The sequence below is a fragment of the Budorcas taxicolor genome, chromosome 15, assembly GCF_023091745.1.
Source record: "Budorcas taxicolor isolate Tak-1 chromosome 15, Takin1.1, whole genome shotgun sequence".
In the NCBI taxonomy this organism is placed as follows: domain Eukaryota; kingdom Metazoa; phylum Chordata; class Mammalia; order Artiodactyla; family Bovidae; genus Budorcas; species Budorcas taxicolor.
The window spans coordinates 21,215,930-21,231,868 of record NC_068924.1 but is presented as its reverse complement, the minus strand read 5'-3'; the positions used below and the strand labels follow the sequence as shown (position 1 = coordinate 21,231,868).

The 15,939-nt window shown below is 40.9% G+C and overlaps 1 protein-coding gene across 1 annotated transcript; it reads left to right on the top strand.

The window, feature by feature from the left end:
* Positions 1 to 1,851: 1,851 nt before the first annotated feature.
* Positions 1,852 to 15,732, top strand: BTG4 (BTG anti-proliferation factor 4). The gene is made up of 4 exons (XM_052653349.1): positions 1,852 to 2,024; positions 2,645 to 2,782; positions 12,188 to 12,386; positions 15,553 to 15,732. The coding sequence occupies exons 1-4, from the start codon at positions 1,852 to 1,854 to the stop codon at positions 15,730 to 15,732; spliced, it is 690 nt and encodes a 229-aa protein (XP_052509309.1).
* Positions 15,733 to 15,939: the final 207 nt, after the last annotated feature.

Genomic DNA, 15,939 nt, shown 5'->3' with positions numbered 1-15,939 from the left:
AAATTTCTACTCAAAGAAATTTCTACTCAGTTCTTCTCAAAGCTCATATTCTTGAACATTATGTTGCATAGGAGGGGAAAATGTGACAAAACAATAGCATTAGTGAAAAAAACTGCTTAGCTGTTAATAGTTCAGCGTGAAGCAGAGATGTGATGGCACTACCACTAAGGCAAATGCCACCTGAGGCTGTGTTCTAGATACACAGTTTTCAGAGCCAAGTAACAGTCCATTCTATTCCATCATGGCAGAGCACACTTGGAGCATTGTGTGAAATGCTCAATAGAAATTCTGGGCTCCAGCCTTTAAAAGAGGATTACTGACGCACCTGAAACTCATCCAGATGTGAGTGATGAAGTCTGACTAACATGTCTGTGGGAAGAACTACTGAAAAGCTAGGAATGGTTAGCTCTCTTCCTAAAGAGGAGGCTCAGGGGAGGCTCAATAGCTAGTATTTGAAGTGTCTTCCTGTGGTGGAGAATTAGATAAAATCTGTACAGTTCCAGAGGGAAAAACTAGGCTTTTCAGATAGAGAATAAAGAGTTGGCTGTAGCTTCTCAAGGAGAGGGACTGCCTGGCATTTGGAGTTTTTTAGAAAAGAAATGGACTTCCTTATAAGAGTAAACTTCTTTTTCACTGACAAAGAACCTGAATGACCACTTACCATGGGTGTTAAAGACATATTCTGGGTATAATGGTTCTTAAATTTAGTGGGTATAAGAATCACCAGGGGGAACTTTTAAAATATTGATTCCCAGATATGCCTTTAGAGGTACTGATTCAGTGAATCTGGGATAAAGTCCTGGAATCTGCATTTTTAACAAGCAGCTCGGTGGGTCCAAATCAGGTGATCAGTGACCTACCCTTTGAGAACTAGTAAGACTAGATATACTTTGAGGTCTTTTCCATTTATTTTACAGTGAAAAATGTGTGGAGTCAACACAATGACTGTTCAAAGAAAGTTGTGTTTAATTTTAGAAAAGATCCAGGACAAAATACTTTAATATGTTGACAGTTTTGAAAGAGAAAATGAGAGACAAAAATACTGGAATGTAGGCTCTTAGGATTTGGAAGGAGAAGGATTGATTCTCATTTATGTCATAAAAGATAGGACTTAAATAGCAAAACAGAAGATAGAAATCCAGTTTGAAAATCTTTAAAGAAACACTTTCTGTAACGAATATCCTCTACATATGCCAAGGAGCAATTTGATGGGGACCTGGAAAGAGCTGTCAATTATCCTAAAGGGCAGCACCTGTGTAAGGCGAAAAACCTATCCGGCCTTGGGACCCAGGTTTATATAAACTGCAGCCTGGAACTGACAAGCCACGTGTGGTGAGAGTGGCTTCTGACTCTGGCCCCCTTTCTGTTGGGCTAAAGATCTTTTGCTGGCAAGTATAATATATATTTGATTAATCTTAACTTTTGAATGTGCCACCTGAGAGCCACAATTTTAGGAATGACTATATCCTGAAATGTTTTTGCTCTTTATAAATATGTTTTTAAACAGTAGTGCTTGGTGTAACTTACTCTCCTGGATCTGGACTTTAAAAGTATTTAATTTGCATAATCATTTGTTTAAGTATATTACAGTATTAAAAATTTTTTTCTTTGAGAATCATTAAAGGTTAGTTGAGGAACTGGTTTGCTTGGCTGTTTTGTTGATCGTATTGATGTGCTTTTTTAAAGTTCATTAAGGACTAGCAAGTGACTTCTGTTTTAAATTTAAGGTATGTATATAAAATTTCCAAATGATAATTACATGTTGATAATAAGTTAGACCCTTATTTCTGTTTAATTTCTTCTTGCTTCCTTTCAATGGTTTCAGACCTCCTTGTAGGCTCTTCTTGAATCATGAGAGATGAAATAGCAACAACGGTCTTCTTTGTGACAAGATTAGTGAAAAAACATGATAAACTGAATAAAGAGCAGATAGAAGACTTTGCAGAAAAGCTGATGACAATCTTGTTTGAAACGTACAGGAGTCACTGGCACTCTGATCACCCTTCTAAAGGGCAAGCCTTCAGGTGAGAGCTAGGATGTGGTAAGCATAGCAAAGGGCAGTAACAAGCCAGCAGCTACCGCCTGCCCTATTTGTTTGAACTTGGGCTTGAAAAAAGGAGAGTAGTAGATGATAGCACAATGTGAAAACTATAGAGCAAAGCTCCTTGTGTGAAGTGGATTAAGGAATTTCTAACTTGTGTTTACTGTGAAGGATATACAGAGAACCTTTAGTCTTCCCAGGTTGCTCTAGTGGTAAAGAATCCACCTGCCAGTGCAGGAGACACAAGAGACGAGGGTTTGATCCCTGGGTCAGGAAGATCCCCTGTAGTAGGAAATGTCAGCCCACTCCAGTATTCTTGCCTGGGAAATCCCACGGACAGAGGAGCACGGTGGCTGCAATCCATGGAGCTGTGAAGAGTTGAACATGACTGAGCACATTTGGTGAACTGATTGTGTGATTTAGTAATGGAATCCATATTGTGTAAAAGTTTGATATTTCACTCTTACTGTAAAACTTCTGAGGGGTGGTGAAGGAGCTGAGGGAAGACGGGAGTGAGGTGGCAGCTGTGTGTATTGGAGACCCTTGGCAGCAGCCTGATTCTCCAGCTGTCACCACGCCATTTCCCTTTTCTTGTTTTTAAAGGTGTATCAGGATAAACAATCATCAGAATAAAGATCCTATTCTAGAAAGGGCTTGTGCTGAAAGTAACGTGGATTTTTCTCACCTGGGACTTCCAAAGGAGATGACCATATGGGTAGATCCCTTTGAAGTGTGCTGCCGGTGAGTAATCTTATTGGAGCCAGTTTGTGTGGTCTGTGACCCTTGGGAACCTTAGGTTATTTAGTCTGTGCATCTTTGTGAAAGGTGATGCTGCAAATCCCTGGATTACCAATGAGGGCACAAGCCCATTAAGACTAGATGCAAGCTATATCAGACAACAGAGACTTCATTTTAGGGTGGATGGAGTGGGAAGCACAAAGATTTTTCCATAGTATTTGAAATTTGACTTTAAACATGGCATCCTATTGCCAATTGCATAAAGTCCAAGCATTTTAGGCGGTATCAAGGGGAAAGAGGAATTATCATCAGCGAGTCAGTCCATTAGTTGAATCAAAAAAAGTTAGCCTGTCTTTACCTTAGCTAATTCCTAGAAAGCTTTTACAGAATCCTTGACCTCCACCAATTATGACAGTATAGTAGCAGAAGGTCATAATGTCTCTCAATTTGCTTTGCTGACAAGCCATTTCAATTGTTTTTCTTAAACTATAGTTGATTTACAAAATTATATTGGTTTCAGGTATACATCATAGTAATTCAAAAGTTTTTTTTTTTTTTTTAACAAATTATACCCCCATTTAAAGTTATTATAAAACATTGGCTATATTCCCTGTGTTGTACAGTATATTCTTATATTTTATACATAGCAGTCTGTACCTACCCCTACCTTGCCCTTTCTCACTTCCCTCTTTTCTACTGGTAACCAATAGTTTTCTGTATCTGTTTAGTCAGTTTTTTTGCTATATACATATATTTTATTTTTTTATATTCTACCTATAAATAATAGCATGCAGTATTTGACTTTTCTCTGATTTATTCCACTAACCACAATATTCTCTGGGTCTATCCATGTTGCTGCAGATGGCAGAATTTCATTCTTTATGGCTGAGTAGTACTTGAGTGTGTACATACTCATACCACATCTTCTTTATCCATTCATCTATTGATGGGCATTTGTGTTACTTCCATGTCTTGGCTATTGTAAATAGTGCTGCTTAGAATACCGGGGTACATGTATCTTTTCAAATTAATGATTTTATTTTTTCTGAATATATACCCAGGAGTTGAATTGCTGGATCATATGGTAATCCTACTTTTAGTGTGAGGAATCTCCATATTCCATAGTGGCTGCACCAATTTATATTCCCACCAATAGTGTACAAGGGGTCGTTTTTCTCCATGTTCTCACCAACATTTGATATTTGTAGACATCTTAATGATAGCCATTCTGACAAGTGTGAGGTAATGTCTCATTGTTTTGATTTGCATTTCTTTAAATAATACAAAATATCGAGCATCTCTTTATGTGCCCATTAGCTATTTGTATGTCTTGTTTGGAAAAATGTCTATTCAGGTCCATTTTTAGGTTGGAAATTAATTTTTTTGATATTAAATTTTGAATTAAAATTTGAAATGAATTTTTTTTGATATTAAGTTGTATGAGCTGTCTATATATTGTGGATAGTTATACCTGCAAATATTTTCTTCCATTCAGTAGGTAATCTTTTTGTTGATGGTTTCCATTGCTGTGCAAAAGCTTGTAAGTTTAATTTGTTTTTGTTTTCTTTGCCTTAGGAGACATCCAGAAAATATTGCTACAATTTATATCAGAGTTCTGGCTATGTTACCTTCTAAGGGTTTTTATGGTTTACAGTCTTACATACAGGTTTATGATCCATTTTGAGTTTATTTTTGTAATGGCATGAGAAACTCCTAAGTTCATTCTTTACAAGTAGCTGCTGTATTTTCCCAGCACCACTTATTGAAGAGACTGTCTTTTCCCTGTTGGATATTCATGCCTCCTTGTCACAGATTAATTAACCATAGATGCATGGGTTTATTTCTGGGCTCTCTATTCTCTTCCACTGATTTGCATCTCTGTTCATCAATGATCAGTTCATTTCAGTTCAGTAACTCAGTCGTGTCTGACTCTTTGTGACCCCATGAATTGCAGCACGCCAGGCCTCCCTGTCCATCACCAACTCCCGGAGTTCACTCAAACTTCACGTCCATCGAGTTGGTGATGCCATCCAACCATCTCATCCTCTGTTGTCCCCTTCTCCTTCTGCCCCCAATCCCTCCCAGCATCAGGGTCTTTTCCAGTGAGTCAACTCTTCGCATGAGGTGGCCAAAGTACTGGAGTTTCAGCCTTAGCATCATTCCTTCCAATGAACACCCAGGACTGGTCTCCTTTAGGATGGACTGGTTGGATCTCCTTGCAGTCCAAGGGACTCTCAAGAGTCTTCTCCAACACCATGGTTCAAAAGCATCAATTCTTCAGCGCTCAGCTTTCCTCACAGTCCAACTCTCACATCCATACATGACCACTGGAAAAACCATAGCCTTGACTAGATGGATCTTTGTTGGCAAAGTAATAGCTCTGCTTTTCAATATGCTATCTAGGTTGGTCAGAACTTTCCTTCAATGATACTGACCCTGTAATTTTTTTCCTGTGATATCTTTGTCTGGTTCTGGTATCAGGGTGATGTGGTCTCATAAAATGAGTTTGGAACTGTTCCTTCCTCTGAAAATTTTTGGAAATAATTTGAGAAGAATAGATGTTCACTCTCCTCTAAATGTTTGTTAGAACTCACTTGTGAAGCTCTCTGGTTCTGGAATCTTGTTTCTTGGGAGTATTTTTTCCATTACTGATTCAATTTCATTACTTGTAATTGATCTGTTCATATTTTCTATTTCCTTCTGGTTCAATATTGGGAGACTGTACATTTCTATGAATTTGTTTCTTCTAGGTTGTCCATTTTATTTGCATACAGATTACTACAGTCATGGCAATCTCTCTTTACAATCTTTGTAATTCGGTATTGTTGCTAACTTTTTATTATTTTATAGATTTGGGCTGTCTCCTTTTCTCTTGATGAATTTGGCTAAAGGTTTATCAATTTTGTTTATCTTTTCAAGGAGCCAGCTCTTAGTTTCATTTTTAAAAAAAACTGTTTTTGTCTCTGTTTCATTTCTGCTCTGATATTTTTTTTTTTTTTAATTTTTATTTTTATTTTTTATTTTTTTTAATTTTAAAATCTTTAATTCTTACATGTGTTCCCAAACATGAACCCCCCTCCCACCTCCCTCCCCATAACATCTCTGTGGGTCATCCCCATGCACCAGCCCCAAGCATGCTGTATCCTGCGTCAGACATAGACTAGCGATTCAATTCTTACATGATAGTATACATGATAGAATGCCATTCTCCCATATCATCCCACCCTCTCCCTCTCCCTCTGAGTCCAAAAGTCCGTTATAATTTCTTTCCTTCTGCTAACTTCGGGCTTTGTTTTTCTTAAAGTCCTTTTGGGTGGAAGGTTATGTTGCTTGAGATTTTTCTTATTTCCTGAGGTAGGCTGGCATCACTATAAATTTCTCGCTTAGGACTACTTTTGGTGCATCACATAGATTTTGGGATCATTGTGTTTTTGTTTTCATTTGTCTAGAGGTATTTTTTGAATTTTCTTTTTGATTTCTTCAGTGATCCATTGGTTATTTTAGAAGTATATTGTTTAGCCTTCACCTTATTTGTGTTTTTTTTGCAGTTTTCTTATAGCAATTTCTAGTTTCATAGCATTGTGATCAGAAAAGATGGTCAATATGATTTCAATCTTCTTAAATGTACTGAGAACTGATTTGTGGCCTAGCATGTGGTCTGTCCCAGAGAATGTTCCACATGCACTTGAACATGTATTCTGTGGTTTTTGGATGGAAGGCCTGTAGATATCTATTAAGTCCATTTGGTCTATTATGTCAATTAAGGCTAGTGTTTCTTTCTTGATTTTTCTGTCTGTATGATCTGTTCATTGATATAAGTGGGGTGTTAAAGTCTCCTACTATTATTATGTTACTGTCAATTTCTCCCTTTATCTCTGTTAATATTAGCTTATATATTTAGATGCTCCTATGTTGGGTGCCTATATATTTACAATTGTTACAGTTTCTTGGATCGATCCTTGATCATTACATAATGTCCTTCTTTGTCTGTTGTTACAGTCTTTGTTTTAACGTCTACTTTGTCTTAGAGGCTACTTTTTCTTGTGTAAATATTGCCGCCATGACTTTCTTTTCATTTCTGTTTATGTGGTATACTTCTTTAAGTATACCGCCATCTCCTCTCACTTTCAGTCTGTATGTCTTTGCATCTAAAGTGAGTTTCTTATAGATAGCAAGCTGCTGCTGCTGCTGCTAAGTCACTTCAGTCGTGTCCGACTCTGTGCGACCCCATAAATGGCAGCCCAACAGGCTCCCCCGTCCCTGGGATTCTCCAGGCAAGAACACTGGAGTGGGTTGCCATGTCCTTCTCCAATGCATGAAAGTGAAAAGTGAAAGTGAAGTCACTCTGTCGTGTCCGACTCTTAGCGACCCCATGGACTGCAGCCCACCAGGCTCCTCTGTCCATGAGATTTTCCAGGCAAGAGTACTGGAGTGGGGTGCCATTGCCTTCTCCATAGCATATATATATAGCATATATATGGGCATTATTTTTGTATCTTCACTCTGTCTTTAGAACACTTATTCCTGTTACATTCAAAGTAATTATTGATTGGTATGTACTTACAGTCATTTTATCAATTGTTTTGGTGTTTTTGTAATTCATTTTGTTCTTTTGCTCTCTTCCCTTGTTATTTAACTATCTTCAAATTATGTTTGGATGATGTTTAGCTTTCTTTCTCTTTTTTTGTGGGTATCGATGATAGATTTTGATTTCTGGTTACCATGAGGTTTATACGTAGCAGTACGTATTTTATGTGTGTTTTTGTTGTTTAGTCTCTAAGTCATGTCTGTTTCTTTGTGACCCTATGGACTGCTGCATACTAGGCCTCCTTGTTTCCCTCACCATCTCCTGGAATTTGCCCAAGTTCATGTCCAAGTTCAAGTTTGTGAATTGGTGCTGCTATCCAACCATCTCATCCTCTGCCACCCTCTTCTCCTTTTGTTTTCAATTTTTTCCCAGCATCAGAGTCTTTTCCAATGAGTCAACTGTTTGCATCAGGTGGCCAAAGTATTGGAGCTTCAGCTTCATCATCAGTCCTTCCAACGAACAGTCAGGATTGATTTCCTTTAGGATTGACTGGTTTGATCTCCTTGGTGTCCAAGGGATTCTCAAGAGTCTTCTCCAGTACCACAATTCCAAAGCATCAATTCTTTGGTGCTCAGCCTTCCTGTGGTCCAACTCTCACATCCTTACATGACTACTGGAAAAATCATAGATTTGATTATACAGAACTTTGTTGGCTAAGTGATGTCTTTGCTTTTTAATATGCTGTTTAGATTTGTCTTAGCCTTCCTTCCAAGAAGCAAGCGTCTTCTGTTTTCATGGCTACAGTCACCATCTGCAGTGATTTTGGAACCCAAGAAGAGAAAATCCCTCACTGCTCCCACTTTGTCCCCTTCTATATGCCATGAAGTGATGGGACCAGATGCCATAATCTTTGTTTTTTAATGTTGAGTTTTAAGCCAGTTTTTTCACTCTCCTCTTCACCCTCATCAAGAGCCTCTCTAGATCCTCTTCACTTTCTGCTATTAGGGTGGTATCATCTGCATATCTGAGGTTGTTTATTTCTCCCAGCAATCTTGAGTCCAACTTGTAACTCATCCAGCCCAGCATTTCGCATGATGTACCCTGCATATAATTTAAATAAACAGGGTGACAATATACAGCCTTGTCGTTCTCCTTTCCCAATTTTGAACCAGTCAGTTGTTCTGTGTAAGGTTCTGTTGCTTCTTGACCTACAACAGGTTTCTCAGGATATAGGTAAGTTGATCTGGTATTCCCATCTCTTTAAGAATATTCCACAGTTTGTTGTGATCCACGCAAAGACTTTAGCACAGTCAATGAAACAGAAGTAGATGTTTTTCTGGAATTCCATTGCTTTAAAAAAAAAAGTGCGTGTGTGTATAAACGTGATTATTTGAGTTGCTGATCTCTTTAATTTTAAATGCATTTTAACAGTCCTTTACTTTTACCCCTCCTCTTTCATGCTTACTGTTTTTGGCATCATATTTTACATCTAATTGTTTCATGTGTCCTTTACTTACTTACTGCAGGTCTAGGCAATTTTACTACTGTCTTTTAGCCTTCCTATTAGGTTTGTATGTGGTTGGTCTTGCTGCTTTTAGTGTATATTTTCCTTTAACCAGTAAGCTTTTTCCTTTTGTAATTTTCATGTTTCTAGTTGTGGTTTTCCTTTTTCACTTACAGAAGTCCCTTTTAACATTTCTTGCAAAACTGGTTTGGTGGTGCTGAACCTTTCAGCTTTTGCTTGTCTGTAAAACTTTTGATCTCTTTTTCAAATCTGAGAGTAAACTTTGCCATGTGGTATATTCTTGGCCATAATGTCTCCATTTCATCACTTTAAATATATTACATGATACTCTTCTGGCCTGTAGTTTCTGCTAAAAAGTCTGCTGATAGCCTTATGGGGATTCCCTTACATGCAACTTATTGCATTTCCCTTGGTTTTAATATTTTCTGTCTTTTCAATTTTAATAACAATGTATCTTGGTGTGGTCCTCCTTGGGTTGATTCTATTTGAGACTATGCTTCCTGGACCTGGATATCTGTTTCATCTCCCAGGTAGGGAAGTTTTCAGCTATTATGTCTTCAAATACGTTCTCTCTGACCCTTTTCTTTTCTTCTCTAATGCAAATGTTAGTGTGCTTGGTGGTGTTCCAGAGATCTCTAAGTATCCTAATTTCTTTTTCTTTCTTTTTTTCTGTCCAGGTTCAGTGATTTATATTAATCTGTCTTTCAGCTTACTGATCTGTTCCTCTGTATCACCCAACCTACTGTTGAGTCCCTCTAGTGTATTTTCATTTCATTTACTGTATTCTCCTGCTCTGTCTGATTCTTCTGTATATCTTCTAACTCTTAACTTTTCACTGTTTTCCTCTATTCTTCTCCCAAGTTCTTTGTTTATCTTTATGATCTTTACCTTAAACTTTTTATTGGGTAGATTGCCTTCTTCCACTTACCTTCTGGGGTTTTATCCTGTTCTTTCATTTGGAACATGTTCCTTTGTTCCCTCATTTGTGGCCTATTGTTTTTATTTCTATGTACCTGGTTGGTTGGGAGTATTTCCTGACTTTGGAGAAGTAGCCTTTTATAGGAGACATCCAGGGCATCCCAGCAGTGCTCTCCCCTCTGGTCACCAGCGCTGTATGCTCTAGGGGTCCCCCTATGTGGGCCTTTATGCTGTGGTGGGTCTGGTAGGTGTGGCTGGCCCCTGGTCTGGTTGATTGCCAGGCCCTGCCTTGTATGGAGGCTGCCAGCTGGTGGTTTGCAGTGTTGGGTCAAGGCAGTTGTCTGTGGAACCCTGAGGAAGGGGCTCCCGGGACTAGTGCTGGCTCACTGATGGGCAGAGCAGGGTTCGGGGGCTGAGGGGTGGAGGGGGTGGAGGTGCAGGGCCGAAGTTTCTAATTTTAATGTCAGCCTGCTGGTGGGTGGGGTTGCTTTCTGATACAACTGGCTGTGGGTTCTGGAGTGTCCCGCAGCTGGTGCTGGCTCATTGGTGAGTAAGGCTGGATCCCACAGTGGCTGGCTGAGGGGGTTCAAGATGTTCTAGAGCTGGTATTGGCCTGCTGGTGGGTGGGGGATGGTCGAGAGGGTGCTGGGGCTTAGTGTTGGCTCACTGGGGGTGGGATTGTGTCTTGGGGCTGCTGCATGAGGGTCCCAAGGTATGCCAGAAGTGGTGTCCACTTGCTGGTGGGCAGGATTAAGGCCCAAGGGATCCTGGGGCTGGTGTCCACCCGCTGAAGAGTGTAGCCAGATCCTAGGGCTGGTGCTGACCTACTGTCGGGCAGAACCAGGTCCTGAGTTCTCTTGCTACAGGGGACTCAGAACTGGTGGCAGGATGTTGATGGGGGTTTAGGAGGTGGGGACGGGGTCCCAGGGTGGCCTGGGGCTAGTGCTAGCTCATTTGGTGGGTGGAGCTATGTCTTGATATTTCTGGGTGCAGGACCCTGGGGGTCCTGGATTTAGCTGCTGTAGGTCTGCTGGTGGGTGGGGCAGCACCCTGAGATAGCCAGCTACAGGGTCCAGCGTGTTCCAAAGCTTGCTTTGGCCCATTGGTGGGTGGGGTAGATATCTGATTGGCTGACTGAGGGATCCAAGGTGTCTCAGACCCAGGGTTGACCTGCTGGTAGGTGGGGCCTGGGCCCAGGAGATCCTGGAGCTGGTGTTGGCCTGATGGTGGGTGCTCTGGGTCCTGTCATGGTAGGCTGTGGGCCTGTGGTGGTCCTAGGGCTGGCGTCTGCTCGTTGCTGGGTGAGGCCAGGGCCCAGAGGTCTTGATGTCCACTGGTGTGTGAAGTTGGCCCCCAGATTAGTGCTGGTTCATTGTCAGGTGGGCCCAGGGGTCAGGAGGTCTTGAGGTTGGTTCCAGAACGCTGGTAGGCAGAGCTGGGTCCTAGGTGTCTGCTTGCAGGGCCCTGGGGGTCCCGGGGCTAGTGCTGGTGCCCTGGCGCGTGGGGGCCAGGTGCTGCACCCTCTCGTGGACAGTGTAGTATTCTGGGGCCGCTGTGGGCTCAGGGGGTCTTAGGACAGTGTGCCTGACAGTAGATGGGACTGTTTCCCCACCTGGCCAGGTGTTTGGCCCGAGGCAACTCAGCACTGGTGCTCATGGGCTAGTGGCAGGTCTGGGTCCTCGTTCTAGTCAGCTAGAGGGAGGATTTCAAAGCAGCCCTCGCCAGCACCAGTGTTCGCATGGTGGAACGAGCTCCTCGGAATGGCTGCTGCCAGTTTCTGTGGCCCCAGGGTGAGCCTCCTGCAGAGGTGGGTCTCCTCCTCCAAGATCAGCAGGTGGGTCTGACGCAGGTTCCTTTCAAACTGCTGCCTCTGCCCTGGGTCCCAGAGCATGTGAAATTTTGTGTGGGCCTTTGGAGAGTGGTGTCTCTATTTCCGACAGCCATCTGACTCTCCAGAAAGTAAGCCTCCTGGCCTTCAAAGCCAAACATTCTGGGGGCTCGTCTTCCTGGGGTCGGCTCTCTGGTCTGGGGAGCGTGATGTGGGGCTCACCCACTGATTGCTCCTTGGGAGAACCTCTGTCATTATCCGCCTGTGGGTGTGTTGCCCACCTGCAGGTAGGTGTCTGGACTACATTCCACCCCTCTTACCTGTCTCATTGTCGTTCCTTCTTTATCACTTTAATTGTAGAAGATCTTTTCTGCCTGATTTCAGCCTCTCATCAATAACTGCTAAGTTGTAATCTTGGTGTGCTCATGAGAGAAGGTAAGCTCAAGGTCTTGCTACCCTACCATCTTGGTCTAATTCTCATTATTTGTTGTTGTTGTTTTCAAGTAATTCTTCTTGTAAGTTACTGAGCTGTTTCCAGAAAAGATGGGAAATAAAAACCTGTGAGAATTTGAGTCCCTAATGAACGCTTTATTTTCCTTTCTTTCTTAGGTATGGTGAGAAAAATCATCCATTTACAATTGCTTCTTTCAAAGGCAGATGGGAGGAATGGGAATTATCCCAACAAATCAGTGATGCTGTTAATAGAGCCACGTTAGACTACTCCTCCAGCACTTCCTCTGATGAAGAAAGTTGTAAGAAAGAACCGCAGATAATTCCTAAAGTCAGCAATCCAAAGAGTATTTATCAGGTAAAGTGTTCCCACTTCTCCTCTGTAGTTTTTCCTTTTTAAAATATAATTTTATTTATTTGTGCCGGCTCTTTGTTGCCGCGCAGGTTTTTCTCTAGTGCTTCTCGTTGCGGTGACTCCTCTTGTTCTGGAGCACAGTCTCGAGCGCTCTGGCTTCAGCAGTTGCGGCACATGGGCTAGTAGTAGTTGTGGCTCCCAGGCTCTAGAGCACAGGCTCAGCAGCTGTGGTGCAGGGGCTTAGCTGCCCCCAGGCACATGGGATCTTCTCAGACCAGGAATTAAATGGGTGTCTCCTGCACTGCAGGCAGATTCTTCACCCCTGAGCCACCAGGGAAGCCCTCTTTTTTTTTTTTTTTTCCTATTTTAATTCTAAAAAGAATAGGTTCATTGTAAAAGCAAAGAAACAAATAATTGGGAAACATGGAAAAACAATTTATGAAGATTTAAATCACAATAATGATATTCTGGCAAAACTTTTCTATTTTTTTCTTCCATCTCTCTTTTTATTCCCTCAACTTGGCTGAGTGCTCAGGATATACACCATTTTTTCTAGCTGAATTTCTCCATATAGTATTCGAACATATGTAAATTTTCTTTCGGGCTTCACTCGTGGCTCAGACGGTAAAGGATCTGCCTGCAATGAAGGAGACCTGGCTTCAGTCCCTGGGTTGGGAGGATCCCCTGGAGGAGGGCATGGCAACCCACTCCAGTATTCTTGCCTGGAGAATCCCCATGGACAGAGGAGCCTGGCAGGTTAGTCATAGGTTGCAAAGTGTCAGACATGACTGAGCGACTAAGCACAACACAAATTTCCTTTCACCTAAATTCTTTCAGAATTAGATATTAAAATTAGTAGTTTTTGACAATGGAAAATAACATACCACCTGTACAACATTTGGAATATTAAGAGATGATCAAAGATCTGTGACTCTACCACCAGAGCAGTTTTCAAAAAAAAAAAAAGAAAAATCAACAAAAATTATTTATTTTTTTAAGTCACAACCATGATCATAGGAAGATATGCATATCTATATATTGGAAATAGGTTTCATGACGAACTTATCCTTAATAGGCACAATGCCTCAAATCTTTGATAAATTAAATTAATATCAACCACTTAAATTGATGTTATGACCCCCTAATGGTGACAACTTACAGTTGAAAAAACACTGATTTAGGGAGACTCTCTGACACTTTGTATGTAATTTGTTTTCTTAACCACTTATGTATGGACATGTTAGAGCAATTTAACTATTTAACACTTTAAACCACTTGCTTCCTTTATAGTTTATTTAGCTAACAAATTATTGGCAGACATCTAGGTTGCTTTCACATTGTTGTGGTATTAAAAAAGCTAATTTTTACAGAGATGTCTGAATCTTAAGTTGTTTCTTGATTTGGTTCTCAGACATGGAATTATTAAGTCATTGAGTATGGGCATTTTACAAGTTAACACATGGCAAAGTACTTTCTAAAAAGATGTCTTTATTTGTAGTCTCACCAGCTCTATGTGAAAGTGTTTGTTTTATCATTTTCCCTAAGATTGGATATTCTCCTTGAAAAATAGCATTTTATTAATTATGTTGTTCTGTCGCTCAGTCGTGTCTGAGTCTTTACAACCCCATGGACTGCAGCATGCCAAGCTTCCCTGTCCTTCACTATCTCCCTGAGTTTTGTCTAACTCATGTCTATTGAGTCGGTGATGCCATCCAACCATCTCATCTTCTGTCATCCCCTTCTCCTGTCTTCAGTCTTTCCTAGCATCAGGGTCTTTTCCAGTGAGTCAGTTCTTTGCATCAGGCAGCCAAAGTATTAGAGCTTTAGCTTCAGCTTCTGTCCTTCCAGTGAATATTCAGGGTTGATTTCCTTTCGGATGGTTGGATCTCCCTACAGTCCAAGGGACTCTCAAGAGTCTTCTCCAGCACCACCGTTTGAAGGCATCAATTCTTTGGCACTCAGTTGTTTTTATTGTCCAGCTCTCACATGCATATATGACTATGTGAAAAAACATAGCTTTGACTATTATAATATTGATTATATTACTAATTAAATTAAACATTAAAACAAAAACTCCATGTACCTAAATGTTGTAGGTACTATCTATCTAATGAATTTTTTCTTCACCCATTTATTTTGAGGTCTTAATGTGTTATAGGCTTTTCAAGGGTTAGGAATATTTCTGGGGCTTCCTAGGTGGCGCTAGTGGTAAAGAACCCAACTGCTAATTAAGGAGACATAAGAAGTTGCTAATGAAGGGGACATAAGAGACACAGGTTCAATCCCTCTAACCCCTTGTCATATTATTGGCAAATTCCCCCTGCCCCCCCGCCCCAGCTTGTTTAGTTTTCTAAACTATATATACTGTTTGTATTTAGTTCTATATGTGAAAGTGAAAGTCTTTCAGTAGTGTCTGACTCTTTGCAACTCCATAGTCCATGGAATTCTCCAGGCCAGAATACTGGAGTGGGTAGCCTTTCCCTTCTCTAGGGGATCTTCCCAACCCAGGGATCGAACCCTGGTCTCCCACATTGCTGGCGGATTCTTTACCAGCTAAGCTACAAGGAAGTCCAGGAATACTGGAGTGGGTAGCCTATCCCTTCTCTAGGTGATCTTCCTAAGCCAGGAATTGAACCAGGGTCTCCTGCATTTCAGGCGGATTCTTTACCAACTGAACTAGGAGGGAAGCCTCTATATGTATAAAAGCTTTAAATTATGTAGTGAAATATTTGCCCTTAATTCTATTCTGATCCTTAGAAAGGTCATCTTCGTCTAAGGATCAGATCTGCAGTCAGCTATGTTCTCTCAGAGCAATGTCCTTCCAAAGTGTGGTCTGTAAAACATCTGTATTGGCCATCTGGGATGTTTAAGATGGGTGTTTCTACACCTCAGCCCCAGAGATTGTAATTAAATGGTTTTGGGTTGAGTGAGGTGGGGGTTGGATAGGGAAGAATACAGAATATATACTAATTTGAGTAAATGTGTTTTTTATTTCATAATCTCCATCAAGTCAATTTTCCAAAGATAATTATCTTGATTTCTGTTCGTTTGTATTTGCTATGCTTTTAAAAGTTTTAATACCTGTGAGTTATGTGTTTATAGTTAATCCTTAAAGCTGACTTATTAGATGATTAGAAAATCCTCATGTTCCTTTTTATTTTTTCCCCAGGTTGAAAACTTGAAACAGCCCTTTCAATCTTGGTTCCAAATTCCCCGAAAAAAGAATATGAGAGATGGCCGGATGGGCCTCCTAGGAAATGCTTATCATGCGTTGCATAAGACCCCTAAAGGTCACAGGGCTGCTGCTGAGCACCGGGTGGACAGGTACCACTGGGTCAACACACACTGATAGTGCAGCAGCTGGGCCCTCATGGGCGAGAGCTCAGTGGAGCCACTTTTATATTCTCTGAAATGAAAATAAGTCTAAGCTGGAGAGGCCCAGGAAACAGAAAAAATTGCGTTAGGGACTAGGGTACATGATGGTGAATCCTCTCATGCAGATCGACTATGTTCTTAACTGTACTTTTAATTGTTTAATTTTACATGAAGTTTTATG

Bases quoted from the DNA above. Each gene is read 5' to 3' on its own strand.
- BTG4 (XM_052653349.1), top strand. From the start codon at position 1,852: ATGAGAGATGAAATAGCAACAACGGTCTTCTTTGTGACAAGATTAGTG. The intron at 2,025-2,644 runs GTGAGAGCTAGG...TTGTTTTTAAAG, and splicing joins TCTAAAGGGCAAGCCTTCAG to GTGTATCAGGATAAACAATC. The intron at 2,783-12,187 runs GTGAGTAATCTT...TTTCTTTCTTAG, and splicing joins CCCTTTGAAGTGTGCTGCCG to GTATGGTGAGAAAAATCATC.